Genomic DNA, 16,426 nt, shown 5'->3' on the forward strand with positions numbered 1-16,426 from the left:
GTTAAGAGAGCTGTGACAAAGCCACTAATGTTTTTTTAAGTGGAGTCAAAGTTTTTATTTTCATTTGGTGAGTTAGTCTAATTGTAAGCAGGATATTGCTCCACAGTGTTACAACATGCTAGAGTATAGGGTGCCACCAGCTGTGTTAGAAGACGTGGATGACAGTAGAGGAAGCCTGCATTGGAATGATGACTTGTATCTGGTGCCTATTTATGAAGATTTTGTATGGATGAGCATTTATTAGGATGATAAACAATACTATGAGCTGCTCATAACATGTTTATGATAAGTAGTTGTTTAGTTTCATCCAGTTTAGGTGCTTTACGGCTAAACAGTGAGAGTTCTGCATGGCCTGTTGACAGCGAATTTTGTTACTGTATTACAGCACTATTACAGCTTCTTAAGCTGTGAAGATTGCAGTTTTATCAAAAACAGAGAAAGAGTAAATCAATGGTGATAGTAACCAGGAGATTAGTGTCTTTCTAGGCGTACCATACAATCAGTAGTGTAGCTACTGCGTGGTGAGAAGGGCAATTGGCCTGGGTGCAAAGAGTTGGGTGGGACTGATCAGCTGATCCACATCTCTCTTTAGTGCAATACTAGATTTTAAGAGCTAGTATTGCATTTACAGTCAAACCTGAGCACTGCAGTGCTCCATTTGTGGTCTAAACTGTATCAACTGCTTGTTAAAGTCTAAAAGAAGATTTTCTTTTTAACCAAAACATAAGTGCTCCATGCAGACAGGGTATAAACTGTGGAAACAGTTTGCTACAGTTTAAAAGAAATGATTTTTTGATAAAATGTGTGGAAGGAGAATTAGGTACAGAGCACAGAAATAGGACCTGATTTCCTGGGCAGGAGGGAAAAGGGGGTGTGTCTTGCAACTGGCTACCTGGTTGGGGTTGGAGTATAATATTAAACTAAAATGATGGTAGTATTCCCACAGTGCCTAGCACTTTAAACAGAATGTAAAGCATAAAATGTACTTTCAGAACAAGTCTGATAAACAACAGCCAAGCAGAAATAAAGGGCTGAGTACAAAGCTAACAATATCTTTTATAGATGAAAGAATACTGCAAACTAAGATCAGCCAGACACTGAGATACTAGCTACAAGTGATACAGCCAATATATTTCAGTAGAATAAAATACAAGAAAGGGAGCTAATGAACCAAACAAGAGAAGAGATGTCAGTAATGTATCATTGCACATGAAATTTCAAAATAAGTCTGCTCCAAATAATTATCATAATTAAACTACTTTGAGAAACATGAGCCATGCACCACTAAAATTCTACAGTTTCTTACAGATGACATAGCCAGCAAGCTGAACAAGTGTGACATATTCTGTCACATTAGATCAGATTACAGTTGTCAGAAACTCTCCTTGATGGAATTTGAATATAAAAGCATCTAGCTTCAGTTATTTTGTCAGAACGCATTACACATCCCAATGAAAATGCGCTTTTCTTTTTCCAAGTGGAAATGTGTTATTAAGATAAACAGTCATTCCCAAACATTAAAAACTAATTTAAGTAGTACTCATTTTGTTGGATCTCATTAGCAGTCGATGTTTGTTTTGTTTTTATGATGCTTTTTGCAGCGAGAGATGATGAGATGTTTTCTTACAGCTTAAAGCTCTTTTGGTACTCTGGAACTGTAAGTGACCACAGCAATTGAGATATTTTAGAAGTGCAAAGCACAGAAGAATCTTATGAATGGTAATCTGAAGTTTACTGCTTATGAAGAAATAAGTATTCATTTAAAGCTCATTTACATGTGTTTTACGTATAGAAGTTAATGCAGATATTTACTACTCTTATTTGCCAAACTCTCAACTGCATTTTCATGAATCTCTTAAGTTAGGAACTAGGGATTGACAGGAAGTTTGCATTAAAGATGCATCTAGCCTTACATTTCATCTCTATCTAAAACACACCAATTCTGTACCTCAGACTGGGGACAGAAAGAGGCCTGTATGGCACTGTTGTAGAAGGGGTAAGGTACCAAAATTGCTGTGGTAGGATCCTCTGCCACTGAACGTACTTGGAAGTAAATTAAAGAGGCACTCCTAATATAGGCTGATTTACGTTTTGTTCCCATGAATTGAATTATAGATGAAAGTTCCGTATTTAGTGTAATGCTAGATCTGTAAGAAGTATGCAACCTTTTGGCAACAAATGGCAGTATATACCACAGACGTTCAAACTGCTCTTCAGGACGTTTGCACTATGCTCTGGCTTCCATCATACTGCTCAGATTACAATATTTCAGCTTTCCTTGGTGCATAAACCATAGTTTTCCACTGAGGCTGTAAAATACAGGTAATGGCTAGGAAGGAAACAGAGCAGAAACAAGGAAACATACAAACACAGAGTATTAGTTATTTTATTTTTATTTATTTATTTATTTTATTTTATTTTGAGGCCTGGGGAGAAAAGCTCCAAGTTAGTAGATTACATTACATTAGTAACATTTACAAATGAATATAGTTTACAGTCTTCAGTAAGGTTACACACATTTATAGAACATGGTAGGCAACTAAGAGTTTCACACAGGGTTTCACATAGATAAGGACTTTATCCCGTAACAAGCTCTAGATATGCCACAAAGCAAAGTCATATACATTTTAGAGTCAAATGACAGATTTAATTAGGCAAGATATCCAATACCAGGGGGTGGGAGTTAGGTTTTGAACAGGGACATTGCCAGTACATTTGAAAGTGTAGTTTGAGGCTTTTTTTGAACTGGGTTAGAGAGGGCTGGAGAGTAAGTTCAGCAGGTAGAGAGTTCCAAATTTTGCCTACAGAGTTGGCAAATAGAGAGTCACCAGTCACACCAGACACCAACACGGTTATGTTGTGAGTTAAAGAAAGAACAATGCACCAACCTGAAGTACTAATTGTGTAGTGAGTTAAGGAAGGAACCATGTACCAACCTGAAGTACTAATTGTGTAGTGAGTTAAGGAAGGAACCATGTACCAACCTGAATTACTAATTGTGTAGTGAGTTAAGGAAGGAACCATGTACCAACCTGAAGTACTAATTGTGTAGTGAGTTAAGGAAGGAACCATGTACCAACCTGAAGTACTAATTGTGTAGTGAGTTAAGGAAGGAACCATGTACCAACCTGAAGTACTAATTGTGTAGTGAGTTAAGGAAGGAACCATGTACCAACCTAAAGTACTAATTGTGTAGTGAGTTAAGGAAGGAACCATGCACTAACCTGAAGTACTAATTGTGAAGTGAGTTAAGGAAGGAACCATGTACCAACCTGAAGTACTAATTGTGTAGTGAGTTAAGGAAGGAACCATGTACCAACCTGAAGTACTAATTGTGTAGTGAGTTAAGGAAGGAACCATGTACCAACCTGAAGTACTAATTGTGTAGTGAGTTAAGGAAGGAACCATGTACCAACCTGAAGTACTAATTGTGTAGTGAGTTAAGGAAGGAACCATGTACCAACCTGAAGTACTAATTGTGTAGTGAGTTAAGGAAGGAACCATATACCAATCTGAAGTACTAATTGTGTAGTGAGTTAAGGAAGGAACCATGTACCAACCTGAAGTACTAACTGTGTAGTATGTTAAGAAAGGAACCATGTAACAACCCGAAGTACTAATTGTGTAGTGAGTTAAGGAAGGAACCATATACCAACCCAAAGTACTAATTGTGTAGTGAGTTAAGGAAGGAACAATGTACCAACCTGAAGTACTAATTGTGTAGTGAGTTAAGGAAGGAACCATGTACCAACCTGAAATACTAATTGTGTAGTGAGTTAAGAAAGGAACCATGTACCATCTTGAAGTAACTGCAATGTTATGGGTTACTTGGACCTCCAGACTGACTTGCATGCCCTGTGTCCAGGACAGGGAATGTTGGGTTAGAAGTGTTCGGTGGGAGTGATCTCTCAGATCTAGCATTATGGTTAGTTTATAACTTTCATATTTGGTAAGAAGTAGTCTATCTTCACTAACTGGTAGGACACGGTCCTTTCTGGAAGTGATGTCCAGATAGTAATGTTTGGTACAACTACTAAGATTTGATCAAGTAGGTGCTGTAAAAACATCATCTAATGAAGCAGCCATTAGGAAGGCAGTATGCATGCTTACTGCTCATATAAAGTGGATTCTGGGTTGTCACTAGAGTGTAATCACACTTAAGATTGCAGACTTTAATAATGTCTGATAACCATCTAGACAGGGTCACTTGGCACCTAGGGGTCTCTCTGTTGGGGGGTAAAAGAGATGAAGAGGTAGGCACTCTTGCTGAACTCCATTGTCTTACTGCTGTCAAACTGTACACATTTATGCAGTAAAGACGGTACTATTCCTTATTTATAGTTCAGGAAGAAGATGAGGGGGATTATGGACTGGTTTAAATTGGTCTCTACGGTTATCTGGTGCACGAAAGAGGGATATTCCTGAATACTATTCTAGTTTTATTATTTTTTAAAATGGTTTGACTCATAGTACCTGCATCTCAGAAACTCATCTGGCCAAGATGTTTGCAGCAATCAAAAGTGTTTTTTAAAACATGTATTTGAGATTGAATTTTACTGTTGCATCAAAGGGCAGTTTGGTGTACATTCCTAGGGGGAAATATAGGTTACAATGTAGCACTGGTCTGTGACTGGTGCTCTTAAACAGAAAATTACTTTGAGGAAGGATTCCTGACTCATAAGGCTGCTAAGGAGGTGGTCTGGAGCTACTCTTGTAAACAAATCTAACTGTGGTCACTTGCTTAGGTAATGAAATCCTGAGGTGGGGCCATCCTTTAGGGTTGCACAGGTGTTTTCAGAAGATTATAATAGAGACATGGTCTGAATTTCCTCCCAAGGCATCAGTGTCAGTGGGAGGTCTGAAACCTAAATTTATTTTTGCACCAACAGTGACACTGTAAGTATGGTTGGGGCCAAAGTCCATGCTGGCTTCTGATCTTCATCCAGTGATGGTTGTAGTTTAGCTGCTGAGGCCAGCAGTGCCAAAGAAGTTATCACAGCGAATGAAACTGAGAGATGTCAAAAATGCCTTTGAGGCATGTAATTGGCCTGTCATGGAGACTATGGGGGTTGTAGACGGAAGGCCATCATGTACATCAGAAGAATCCTCCAGATTTTGGCTTGGATAAAAGGACCTTTTTCTTCAGGTGTGCATATAGCTTCCGTTATAGTCCTCACCAAGACAAAAAAAGCAACAGTTATATATATCACTGAGAGCACTATCTATCCATTATAGGCATATGGTTTAAAAAAGTCGTTGGTATGGTGTCACATGCACAATAGACCGTGTTTATTTATTTAACATTTGTTTACCGGGAAAGTCCAACTTGGAATTAAACCAATTTTCAGTGGAGGCCTGGGGAGTAATGCTCCAGATGCATGTCTTTGTGACATGATTTTTTTTTTATTTTATATTTGTTTTTTATTTTATTTATTTATTTATTTATTTATTTTATTTAATTTATTTACTTTTTAATTTTTTATTTTTTAATTTTATATTTATGGTTAATAGTAAGGAAAAAGGAGTAAAGAAAATGGAGTTATCGTGAAAATAGAACAAAAAGTACTAAGAGAGCAAACCTTTGTAAAAAGCAAGAAAACTCATGTGTAGCAGCTTGAGGTACATCTTTTGGTGACTAAGCTCTAACATGGCTATGAAGAACTGGAACGCTGCGGTTCCAGCTGCATGACAAGAGTCTCAGGAGGAAGTAAACAGCTTGAACAGTTCAAGGTGCAGTTTGTCCCTAATGCTTCAGTATGCAGTCCTACCTGTTACTTAAGATGGACCACTTTTTTTGCAGATCTAAAGTAAAGTGAAGTTTTTGCAAAGACTGTGTGTGTGTGTGTGTGTGTGTGTGTGTGTGTGTGTGTGTGTGTGTGTGTGTGTGTTCTTGCATGATATTAAAAAACTATAACATTAAAAATACATTTGTTTAACTAGTCTGTTTCCTTACTGAGTTGTTATGATGCTGTTGATCCCCAGCCCCTTCTCATATCAACCCCTCCTTTCCCATGCTTTCTGGAAAGATTCACACCACATACAGTTCATCACCTCTTCTTGGTACCTATGATCTTTATCCACCAACTTCTCAGTAAACAAGTATTACCTTATGTCTACAATGAAGTGTTACTTCCATTTGTTGTCTGCCTATACTTGTCCTCTTCAGGATGGTGTCCCCAGATGGAACCCTTACTATTGTATGTACAGATATAATAGTCCTCTCCTTCTCCTATCATCCAGGGGTGAACAAACCCGTTGTCACAATCCAATTTTTTGTAATCATTCTCCTCCAGTACCCACAATGTTCTGACAGATTTCTTTTCTATATTCTTGACTAATTTTCTTTCATTTTTCTGTGAAATTACTTTGGAAATGTGCACAGTAGTGCAAATATACCCTACAACTGCAGCCTAGTTAGTCCCCCCCTCCCCCACATACACAGTTATTGCTTAGTTCTGGGGTGCTTGGTCCCTTGGTGTAAGACTTTCAACATTGCACCCCAGATGCCACATCTCCGTAGATGTCCCTCTGCAGGTTTTCCCACCCATTTAACATTGTTTCCCTAATTTTAATACCAGGTATGAGTAAGGTGACCATGCAGTTCATACCGCTAGTGTTACCTGCATTAATGTCCAGGTTTGACCTGTTATGCAACAAACTTTTGGTTCCCTTTATTTAACAGTTCATAATTCCACATGGTTGTCTTCCCAGATCCCTTGCATTATATTGCCAGTTCAACATTTACAGGAGTAGCAGTGTCAAAAGCTAACTGTAGTCAAAGATGCAGTATATTCACATGTTTTCTCCCATCCAATCTTAGAGCTGCACATCACAGAAGAGGATAAGATTAGATTGTCAAGATCCAGTGATTGCAGATCAGTGTAAGCATTCCTCTCCTGTATGTAGACTGCTGGCCTCAATTAATTTTATCAGTATTTTATTCAGCAATTTCTACATGATCTACTAGGCTCACCATCAGACATCTTAATCTCTGAGTATTAATCATAGTTTTGGCCTTTAGAAATCATAGCAGATGGTCAAAAAGAGAAGCAGGTTCTTAATATTCACAACAGAAGTTCTTTATATACCGGACTCTGTATAATAAATGGTAGGGAATCTTTGTATAGGCCTAGTTTAGTTAATAAGGCATGATCCCATAAGCAGGTCTGACTTTATGAGGAATATCAGTAATCTAGGAAGAGAAAGGCTAAATCTGCGGGCCCAAATCATAGTTCTATGCATAAATCATGGCATTTTAGAGGTATGCTCACTATAGGTTGCTATTCTGCAATGTTAGACTTTGGGTTTGCTGTTCTACCGTGTATCCACTTTCTTCATAATGAGTTACACTGTAGCATGTTACAAACATTAAACCATGTTGTTACATGCTACGAACAGTGAACCATGTTACTGCAAACCACGTTGCTACAAGTTGCAAACAGTGAACCATGCTTCTTTATTTTATTTATTTGACATTTGTTTACCAGGATAGTCTGTCTGGGTTACATAGCCCATTTTCAGCGGCAGCCCAGGGATCAAAACTCCACATTTGTGACTTGGTTACACATTTATACAATTGGGTTACCTATATGAAACTAGTGGAAATTAGTGAACAATAATATTAAAACATGTCAAAGTAAACATTTAGAGAAAAGCTCCACATTTGTGACTTGGTTACACATTTATACAACTGGGTTGCACATATGAAACTACACATTTGAAATTAGTGAACAAGCACTTACAACACTTACTTATACAATACTAAAACATGTCATACTAAACATTTAGAGCTTACATACAAAAACAAGTCACACTAAACATTTGCAGTTTACATGCATTCACAATTAGAAGACCGACTTAACAGAGGTAAGAGTATTTGCTTAGACTGTACTTGCGTGTTATAAAACAGATTGGAGTCAGTCAGTCTGACTGCTTAGACCTTGGCCTGGAGTTAGGTATGTACATAGCCATGATTTGTTTAAGTGTTCTTTTAAGGAAGCTTTAAAGAGAGATAGGCTAGAAGTTAGGCTAATGTTTGGTGGGAGGGAGTTTCATCATTTTGAAACTGAGTATGAGTATAGAGATTTTCCAGAATTTTTAGAAGGTTTTCGAGTAGATTTTTGTCATCAGATCTGAGAGGTCTGGTAGGTTTGTATTGTTTGATTAGGTTTGCCAGGGCTGGACAGGCAGTAGATTTATAGATTATGTTATGTATTGTAGTTAGGTGTGTATATGTTAGTTTGAATGTTCTAGCCATTTTAGTTCTTGTAGTGGTTTACAGTGATGTAAGCAGTAGTTGGAGTTTGTTGCAAATTTTTCAACTTATTGCAACATTGTTACATTTTAGTTTTAGAAGAACTTTGTAGATTAGTTAGTATACATGAACCGTAGAATAGGATTAGGAGGAGAAAGGTTTTTGCCAGGGTGGCCTTGGTTTGAGTGGTAAGGAATTGTTTGTTTCTATAAACTAGTCCTAGTTTTTTATGAGTCTTTATGTTTTGTTGGATATGAAGGTTAAAGTTCAGTTTGCTATTGATAATAACACCTAACAGTTTAGTTTCTTGTGCATTTTCTATGACAGTTTTGTCAGTTGCAAGGATGTTAAATTGGTCTGGGTTAAGGCTGGTATTATTGGGGTGAAAGATTGAGTTTTTTTTTTTCAGAAAAAGTTGGGCCTTTATGAACCAGGATTCAATTGCTGTGAAAACTTGTTGGGGTTTTTTTGTAGTTCAGGGAGCGTACAAGATGTACAGATTAAGGCTGAGTCATCTGCATACTGAATTATTGTTCCGGGGGAGGAGGCACTGTGTAAATTATTGGTGAATATGTTAAACAGTAGGGGACCTAGGATATAGCCTTGGGGAACTCCTGTAGGGTTAAGTAGGAAGGGGAGAGTTGGTTAGACCATTTTACTGCTTGTTTCCGGTCATGTAGATAGCTCTGAAACCACTGAAGTGTGGTAGTGGAGCATCCTTGGTTGGTTAGTGTTTTTAGAATGAATAGGTGTGAAACCATGTCAAAAGCTTTTGAGAGATCCAGGAGTACTCAGGATATGGGGTATCCTTTATCCCTGGCCCTGTTAATAGTGTCTGTAAAGGATAAAAGTGCAGCGGATGTGATATGGTTGGCTGGAAGACATGCTGAGTTGGAGTGAGCAGGTTGTTTTGTAGTAGGTAGTTCACTAACTGTCGTGGGATACATATTTTCATTTTTTAGATAGAGGGGATATTTCTATGGACTTGTCTCCTTTATGTATTGGTTTATATTTTTGAGGTGAGTATGGATTGGAGGGGGAAAGGGGAAATATGGTTATTTCGTTGGTTATTTGTATAGTTGTGGGCTTGGTCTGTTTTGGGTGGTGTAGAGTTATTGTAGCTAATGTTTCAGTTTAGATGGAGGTGTCCAGAGTTAGTTTTGGTGGTGAGTAGGTTGGCTATGGATTTTATGAAGTCTTTGTTAAATTCCTCTGATATCTGAGATGGAGGGGTATTGGGAGAGGGGAGTGTGCCTTGTTTGTTCCTGGGTTGAGGATGGTAGATATAGAGTGCCAGGATTTGGGATTATATTTGTGTTGTAGTTGAAAGTTAGAGTAGCAGAATTACATTTTTTTGACTAGTTTGGTTACTCTGTTACATAGTGTTGTTACATGTTATGAATGGTAAACCATGTTGTTATGTGTTACAAACAGTGAACCACACTGTGGTACATTAGAACAGTGAAGCACATTGTAGCATAGTACAACAGTGAGCCCCACTGCAGCATGCTATGACTGGCTAAGGATACACTTACTTCCAGGTCTTTTACCTTTCATGCTGTGGGCAGTATGACATTTAAGAGACATCCTTTTCTGATAAATCTCTGTACTATGTGTTTGAAGTCAGCCTTGTCCAGTTTTTCAGGGAGTACATTGTCCCCCTGCGGATGTGGTTGCTGGATGACACAAGCATGCTCCAGGGAGGATGAGATTTCCCTTGAGCCTTACCTTTGTCATATGCTTCAGTTATACACCCTTCTGAATTTTAACCTTTCCAAAATAAAAAAATTCCATAAGTATGCAATCCCATTGTACTTTACAGAGGCTAACTGCAATTAATATTTATTAGCTCAGATAAGAGCAAGGAGTACTTTGAGGGGCTGATGAATGAAGAGAATGACAGAGAGAGAAGACTGGATGATGTGGGGATAGTGAATCAGGAAATGCAATGGATTAGCAAGCAGGAAGTAAGGACAGCTATGAAGAGGATGAAGAATGGAAAGGCTGTTGGCCCAGATGACATACCTGTGGAAGCATGGAGGTGTTTAGGTGAAATGGCAGTGGAGTTTTTAACTAGATTGTTTAATGAAATCTTGGAAAGTGACAGGATGCCTGAGGAATGGAGGAAAAAGTGTTTTGGTAACGATTTTTAAGAATACGGGTGATGTGCAGAGCTGTAGTAACTACAGAGGGATTAAACTGATCAGTCACAGCATGAAGTTATGGGAAAGAGTAGTGGAAGCTAGGTTAAGAAGGGATGTGATGATTAGTGATCAGCAGTATGGTTTCATGCCAGGAAAGAGGACTACAGATGCAATGTTTGCTCTGAGAGTGTTGATGGAGAAGTACAGAGAAGGTCAGAAGGAGTTGCATTGTGTCTTTGTGGACTTAGAGAAAGCATATGACAGGGTGCCTAGAGAGGAGTTGTGGTATTGTATGAGGAAGTCAGGAGTGTCAGAGAAGTATGTAAGAGTGGTACAGGATATGTACAAGGGTGATGTGACAGCAGTGAGGTCTGCGGTGGGAGTGACAGATTCTTTTAAGGTGGAGGTGGGATTACATCAAGGATCAGCTCTGAGCCCTTTCTTATTTGTAATGGTGATGAACAGGTTGACAGACGAGATCAGACAGGAGTCCCCATGGACTATGATGTTTGCAAATGACACTGTGATCTGTAGTGAGAGTAGGGAACACGTGGAGGAGACCCTGGAGAGGTGGAGATATCTAGAGAGAAGAGGAATGAAGGTCAGCAGGACTAAGACAGAATATATGTATGTGAATGAGAGGGAGGGTAGAGGAATGGTGAAGATGCAGGGAGTAGAGGTGGTGGATGGGTTTAAATACTTGGGATCAACAGTTCAGAGTAATGCTGAGTGTGGAAGAGAGGTGAAGAAGAGAGTACAGGCAGGATAGAGTGGGTGGAGAAGAATGTCAGGAGTGATTTGTGACAGACGAGTACCAGTAAGAGTGAAAGGGAAGGTCTACAAGAGGGTAGTGAGACCAGCTATGTTATATGAGTTGGAGACAGTGGCATTGACAAAAAGGCAGGAGTTAAAGATGTTAAGATTTGCATTGGGTGTGATGAGGGTGGACAGGATTAGGAATAAGTAAATTAGAGGGTCAGCCCAGGTTGGAAGGTTTAGAGAAAAAGCCAGAGAGGCAAGATTACGTTGGTTTGGACATGTGCTGCGGAGGGATGCAGAGTATACTGGGAAAAAGATGCTAAGGATGAAGCTGCCAGGTAACAGGAAAAGAGGAAGGCCTAAGTTAAGGTTTATGGATGTGGTAAGAGAGGACACGCAGGTGGTTGGTGTGACACAGCAAGATGCAGAGGACAGGAAGAAATGGAAACAGATGATCCAATGTGGCGACCCCTAACGGGAGCAGCCGAAAGAAGAAGAAGTTCAGATAAGAGCAAATGTTAAAATCCAATACGGTGTTGTCTTTTTTGCCACATTATCCAGCAGTTGCCAAATGCCTGTAATATACATGCTTGCCTCTTCACTAATAATTTCTGTATATTATAATTAACCATGCAATTTCTACAGCAACAATAGTAACATCAGTAGTGATATATATACTGTCAACAACAGTAGATAAACTAAAGCTAGAAAAACAGCAGTCTTACCCCTTCCTTTTATTTTATTTGGCCTTAACACAATGATATGTCAGTAGCTTACACATCAAGACATCAAATAATGTTAAAGCAAAATTAAATTTAAACAAAACAAGCATTCTCAACTACCTGCTCAATTTAAAACAACTGAAGCTAAAGCAATAACACAACCAAAGAAGCAATCCTTCTCATTTTCTTTATGTTTCACTATCCAATGCTGCAGTCATATAGTCTACAATAATGCATTAGGAAACATGAAAGCAATTACAGTTAGGAATTCAGACAATTAAAAAATATAATACCTTAAATAATCATGATGACTAACTGTAGTCCAGCTATAGCTCTGCAGTCTGTGACCCTCTGAAATATCACTGTATAAGTTTTATAGTACGCAGTTTGTTGATATAGTGGCTATAAAACAAATGTGAGCATGTGTGACTTGTAGCATGTATTTCACCAGCACTACTTGAGTTCAGCAGAATTATGCTTATGGTGTCGTAAACATTTAGGACCCTGAATCCTTAACAGTTCGTGGCATTTGAAGGGCTTGCTGGAGGGGAGAGGGAGGAATGAAAGATGAAACTCACTCATCTCTTCACACGTGGGGTGCCAGAATAGGTACTATATCCCAGGCTAATTCCCCCGCACAGTCGCTCTTTTGGAGGCAGAAGATATAAGGGAAGTACACAGAGACAGAACTAATGTGGATATAATATTCCAAAAAGACATTCCTTAAAACCACAATGAGTTCTCTAGATAGTGAGCCCTAGAGCTTGACTTCTGTGATTTGTTTTACAAGGAAGAAACACTTCAGGGGATAATAAAACAAAATGTCAGCAGAACTTGCTAAACTCAGCCCTTATCCTACAAAAAAGCATCTGAGGATAGGTAACTGGTAGATCATGCTGAGCAGAATTATGTACGCAGCAGAAGTTGTGAGGGAAAAGAAAATCTTGTGAAAGTATCACACAGTTATAACTTTTCAATAGTAAAGCAACTGTCATTTAGGAATATGAAATTAAGAGTTTCCATTAAGAGACAAAACAGGAAAAGCAACTGGTTAATTTTTGTACTAACCAGGAACTGTCATTCCAAAGTGGCAGTTTTGTACTTAAGGACTCTTGGGCTTCTTGCTTCTAGCACTTTCCATGTGAGATAAGGTTAATATCAGCAATAAGTCTTCAAAGTACAACTGCTTTGTGCTTAATTACTCAACAAAACGCTTAAAACTAGTCACTAATACAGAGTAACTGAGCTCATATCAACATTCACAGTAAGAGGAGCATTATCATTTCTAGGAAGTGAAACAATCTTTACATTTTTAGTCTTGAAATAAACTGCAGCAGAAGTGAAAACTGTGTTACATAAACTTATCACAATAACAGCCTCTGAGAACATCTAACTTCAGCCATCACTTTCTGATGTTGACACACTGATTACTACAAGTTATCATTCAATTTTTATGCATCACATCTCAGGATTGTAAACCTATTTTATGTTCTGTAACAACTGCAAAGGAAACCACACAAAGAAGGGGGTTACAAGATTGCCGACTATAAACCAACATGAAGGAGGCTTAGCCAGAGTCAAGAGAACAATTATTTATTGTAATAAGGAGAGATTAAGGGAAACAATTTTCTCCATTAAAAAAATAAATAAATCTTTGTTAGATCTCATCTTTTTAGCAGTTAGATAACGAAAGGTCATGGAAGGAGTAATAGGTCTCAACAAAGGCACATTTACCTAATTACAAATTAAGGGGCAAAAAATTCCATAATGAATATCTGATAATATAGGCCTTAACACAGGCACTTTGTCTAATTACAAATTATGGGTCAAAGTTCCATAACAATTATTTGATGATATAGGTCTTAACAGAGACAGATTTATCTAATTACAAACTTAGGGTCAAAAAGTACAAAAATAAATATCCGATGATTTTATTTAGTGTATATAACAGAAAGATAAGAAGTGACAAAATGTCAGTATTACAAACGGCAATAAAATAAAAAAAGACTATTGTGTATGTAATACTGTTTGAGGTGATGAGTGCAAACAGTTTAGAATGTATTAAGACAGGGAGATGTGCTTGGACTCCTTATATCATAGTAAAGGTACAAGAAGCCCTGAATGAATATGCAGCAATTTAAGGGAGTGAAAGTTAACGCTTTACAAGCTTTGTGAAATATCTGTTTCAGAAAGATTGTCATTACTGATAGGAAACCAGAAGGACAGTAACATTCAGACTAAATGTATACCAAAAATCAATGTAAGTCTATACTGTCACTTGGCATTTAAGGCAGGCAGTCCCTTAACTCGCCATTAGTCCAGTATGGTAAGCAATGCAAAGCAGCAATTCAAAGTATTAAAAGTGAAACTTACCGAATCTATGATGCCCATTAAAGCGTGGAATCCACCAGCTACTGGAAACACATGATCAATGCTATCTGCAACTGATGCCAGCTGAAAAATAAAAACACATTGTTTGAAAACACATAAAACATGTCAGTCAGTGACAAATGATATACAAGTCCACCCAGTTTTAAGCAAATTAAAAAAATAGCATAAATAACCATTTCCAGCTGTATGTCTTTTATGTAATGATTTTATTATTCATCAGTTACTGCTAGTGAATTAAAATAATGTTTTAATCTCTGTTATGCAATATCATCTGCCATTATTTGTAGTAATCAGATTTTAGAAATATTCTAGGCTGACAAACTGAAGGCAAGATGAAAAATAGTAATTGTAAAATTAATGCATTGCATGAGTAATAATTAATAATAACAATGTTTGAGAGTTGATTTCACACCAGGGATAAGGGTTAACAGATTAAAAAAAAAAACAAAATGATAGAGAAAATGCAGACATGTAGCATCTCTGCAGTTTGGAAGAAAACTTGTTCCAAATTTTCAAAATCAAGTCACTGAACTTTAAATGTGTGTATTTACAGTAAAAGATCCATCAACAATGGGGACAATTTTAAAAACCAATAAAGTTCTTTGCCCTTAATTGAATTGCTTGGTTTAAATGAATTTTATCTGTACTACACTTGCAATACTTATGTATTACTATATCAGCATAACATATACACACATCCATGTATGCTAACATATATACATACATACATACACACTTAAATGCACATACAAATATGTGCGTACAAATATGTATGTATATGCACCTGTAATAAAAGTTGATCCTGATAAAAAGCTGTGAAGAAAGTGTTGATGTTGTCCACATTTCACCTCCCCTGTCACTGATCATTTCAACATTCTTGCATTTGACAACACTGTCATAGAAATAGTGCAGGAAACCAAACTTCTAGGCGTTACCATTGACAATAAACTTTCATTTGACCCCCATATACAGCACAACATAAAGAAAACTCATCAAAAACTGGGACTCTTATATAGAAACAAACATTTCTTTACAGCAGCAACCAAAACTACTCTTGCAAAAACATTTTTACTTCCCTCCCTTCTTTATGGCGCCCCTATCTTAACTAACTTACAAACTTCTACCCTAAGCAAGTTGGAACAGTGTTACAACAAAGTTGCAAAGTTTGCCACAAACTCTAAATACTACACACACCACTGTAAACCATCCTAGAATTAAACTGGCTTGAACTCCCCAACCAACTTGCCTTTATTCAGCTATCCACCGTGCACAACCTTATTTTCAAGCCTACTGCTTGCCCTGCACTAGCCAATCTAGTCACACCTTATACACCAAATCGATCCCTACGATCAGAAGACAAAAATCTCTTAGCTATCTCAAAACCCACAAGAAAACCTGGTCACTCTCAATATTCATACTCTGTCTCTATACATTGGAATTCACTACCTCTAGCTACCAGGTCTATGCCTGGCCTAAACCATTTCAGAGCCTCTTTAAAAAATCATCTCAAAAATACATGGCTCTGCTCATGCATAAAGCCTGCCTAATGCTCAGGTCTTCCTCTTTCTGTCACATTTCAATCCCTCACTGACTGCAAGATCCTAAGGCTCTTCTAACTCCTTCTCTGTATCTAGACCATATCCATAAGCTGCTGCTCAGGCTGTATTGCTTCTATTCTTCACTCTTTCTCACTATCTGTCTGCATCACTAACTTTCTGGCTGCTCTTGTCCGAACTGAAACTAACATTCTGTTTTGCATGTACTGTCACAGTCAATGTCACACATTGCACTTCCTACGTATTATTTTTTGGACACGGTCTACATCATGTATGGTGAGAGTGGCTATTATTGTCTGTAATGTTTTAACTGTATAGAATTGTCTAAATGTGTCGTAATATATTACAACATCTTGTATCAGTTTGTTCTTTCAACTTATTTTTGTACAGTATTTCTAATGTAATTTTTATTGTATTGGATTTTACTGTATTTGCATTGTACTGTATGTGGAGCTTTTCTCCCCGGGCCTCTGGTGAAAATGGGTTCTGTAAACCCAGTCAGACCACCCTGGTAAACAAATGCAAATAAATAAATAAATACATTTCATAGTTACATTTTATTACTATCCTTCATGTATCAGCAAAGATTTGTTTTCATCA

The 16,426-nt window shown here is 37.8% G+C and overlaps 1 protein-coding gene across 1 annotated transcript in view; it reads right to left on the reverse strand.

Annotated features, from left to right (window-relative positions):
* Positions 1–16,426, reverse strand: part of LOC122789359 (anthrax toxin receptor 1-like) — a 1,490,698-nt gene that overhangs the window by 945,766 nt on the left and 528,506 nt on the right. The window contains exon 8 of the mRNA XM_044056748.1: positions 14,253–14,333. Coding sequence (XP_043912683.1) covers positions 14,253–14,333 — 81 coding nt within the window. The remainder of the gene's footprint in view (positions 1–14,252; positions 14,334–16,426) is intronic.

Source organism: Protopterus annectens, chromosome 14.part0, assembly GCF_019279795.1.
Source record: "Protopterus annectens isolate FY-2018-M chromosome 14.part0, PAN1.0, whole genome shotgun sequence".
Lineage (NCBI taxonomy): Eukaryota > Metazoa > Chordata > Ceratodontiformes > Protopteridae > Protopterus > Protopterus annectens.